This window comes from Haemaphysalis longicornis, unplaced genomic scaffold (assembly GCF_048455015.1).
Source record: "Haemaphysalis longicornis isolate Haplotype H1 unplaced genomic scaffold, Haemaphysalis longicornis Haplotype H1 scaffold_4, whole genome shotgun sequence".
NCBI classification, from domain to species: domain Eukaryota; kingdom Metazoa; phylum Arthropoda; class Arachnida; order Ixodida; family Ixodidae; genus Haemaphysalis; species Haemaphysalis longicornis.
In genome coordinates this window covers 128,589,581-128,591,846 of record NW_027526361.1, presented here as the reverse complement: position 1 = coordinate 128,591,846, position 2,266 = coordinate 128,589,581, and the positions used below count along the sequence as shown (strand labels likewise).

At 55.9% G+C, this 2,266-nt stretch overlaps 1 protein-coding gene across 1 annotated transcript; it reads left to right on the top strand.

Annotated features, from left to right (window-relative positions):
* The first annotated feature begins 810 nt into the window (after nt 1-810).
* Nucleotides 811-2,004, top strand: LOC144179997 (uncharacterized). The gene has a single exon (XM_077708409.1). It carries the CDS (start codon nt 811-813, stop codon nt 2,002-2,004), a length of 1,194 nt encoding a protein of 397 aa, XP_077564535.1.
* Nucleotides 2,005-2,266: the final 262 nt, after the last annotated feature.

Sequence of the window (2,266 nt, the reverse complement as noted above, 5' to 3'; positions counted from 1 at the left end):
GTCGTGCGGACGGGGGATGTGTTGTCAGCAGCGGTAAAAGCGATAGCGAGAAGTTCGGCTTCTTCTAGGGAGGTGCAGCGTCGAGTGGTGGTAGTGAGTACCCCCTGAAGTGATGAAGGCGACCGCACCGAGGTTATCTTTTCATGCTGCATCTGTGAATAGGTGGCGGCTTTCGGTATCATGGTTTACTTTCTTGGCGTAGTATGCGGCCCGAATAAGACGGTGTTTGGGATGGCGTTCCTTGTCCATGTGGCGGGGAATAGGTGCTACGGTAATATGTTGGAGGGTTTTGCTGTCTAGAGGAGTTGTTTGAGGTCGGGGAGGATGGGACGGGTATCCTAATGTGCGTAAGATAGGAAGACATGTTGCAGTTTCGGAGAGTCGTTGACGTTGGTGGCTGCGATGGATGTCAGTTATGTCAGTAACCGTCGGGAAAACACCAAGATGCGCAAGTCGGGTGGTGCTAGTGGTAATAGGAAGACCCAGAGATATTGCCACGGAGCAAACTAGCGGACGACGAACGATGTAGTTCTGAGGGATTGGTCCACAAGCAAGAACAATGCGTCCAGCGACGGTTGTTGGTAGAGGAAGACGACGAGGTCTCTTGCGGGTCGTTCTGATGTTAGCGGCAGCCCAGCCTTTCTTCCTGTAAATAGTGTAAATACTTCAAATACATTCTTCTCTTCCGCGTCCTCGCCTCGTAACATCTTGTGGTGGAGGTGCTGGCCGTCTGCGAAGACGGAGCTGCGTAGCGGACGCCACGTCCGGCACACTTCCTTTCGCAAAGAGCACTCAGGGACAACCCTCGCCATGACTCCGCCTAGCCAGGCCGCTACAGGCCAGACCATCATCCTTACCCACCCGCGCGAACCCGGTAAATTCAGCGGCACGGATGACGTCGACGTAGAAGACTGGATCCTTATGTACGAGCGTGTCAGTAGCCACAACCGCTGGGACCCCACATTCATGCTCGCCAACCTGGACCTCTACCTTAAAGGTGCGGCCAAAGATTGGTTTGACACAAACGAAGCCCGCCTCACCAGTTGGGACGCTTGTAAAGAAGAGCTGAAGGCTCTGTTCGGACGGTCCGAGAGTCGGCAGCTGGAAGCCAAAAATGACCTTGCCTCCCGCGTGCAAAGCCCCACTGAATCGTACGTCACTTACATTCAGAGCGTGCTATCCCTTTGCTACAAAGTTGACCGTCAGATGTCGGAGGAAGAAAAAGTGGGCCACGTGTTAAAAGGCATAGCCGACGATGCTTTTAACCTTCTAGTTTTCAAGAACTGCGACAAAGTTGACACCCTTATCGCCGAATGTCGTCGCTTTGAGCTGGCGAAAAGCCGCCGAATCGCTCAAAAATTCACCCGGCTCCCTAACACGGCTGCGACCTCTTCCTGCGAAGATAACCTCCAGCCGCCAGCAGGACAGCGCACTTCCACAGGGATGCCACCAACTCCAGATAATATCACAAGAATTGTACGTCGCGAGATTGAGGCCATTGCCCCAACTTGCTTTCCCCACGACGCCCAGACCTCCTCCGCTGTCCCTGTACCTCTCATACAGGCAGTTGTGCGCGAAGAGCTGCTGAACCTAGGAGTGCAACCAATTTGCTCCGTGAGTCACCCATGCGCTCGTTATCGTTCACCCATCAGCCCTTCTCGGTGCGACAATATGCCGCCACGTTTCCAGAGCCGCCTTGCTGATGAATGGCGGACTCCTGACGACCGGCCGATCTGCTTCAACTGCAGACGGGTAGGCCACGTGGCTCGATACTGCCGGAGCCGTCCATTTCCGCCCCGCCAGAACAACTTCTACCAGTACCCTGACGACCCTCCTCGACGCTTCTACTCCCGCCGTCAGCCGCAGCCGAACACCGCTGATTCCGACGACAACCGCTGGTCTGGTCGTTCCCCATCGCCGCAGCGTCGCCAGTCCCGTTCTCCTCGTCGCTTTTCCTCGCCGAACCCGCCGACCAGCTACTCGAGACCCTCCCAGGAAAACTAGAGGATGCAGCCCCCGGAGGTGACGCTGCATTTTCCGACCGACCTGAAAATCCTCTCATAACACTGCGAGCCGAAAAGAACTTGTTGGACGTGAAAGTTGATGGTGTCGATGTGAGTGCGCTCATTGACACCGGGGCGCAAGTATCGGTCATGAGTGCGAAGCTTCGGTGTCGTCTGCGAAAAGTTTTGACCCCAGCCACTTCGTGTCTCCGGGTCGCTGACGGAGGTACCCCAGCGGTCGCCGGTATGTGCACCGCGCGCGT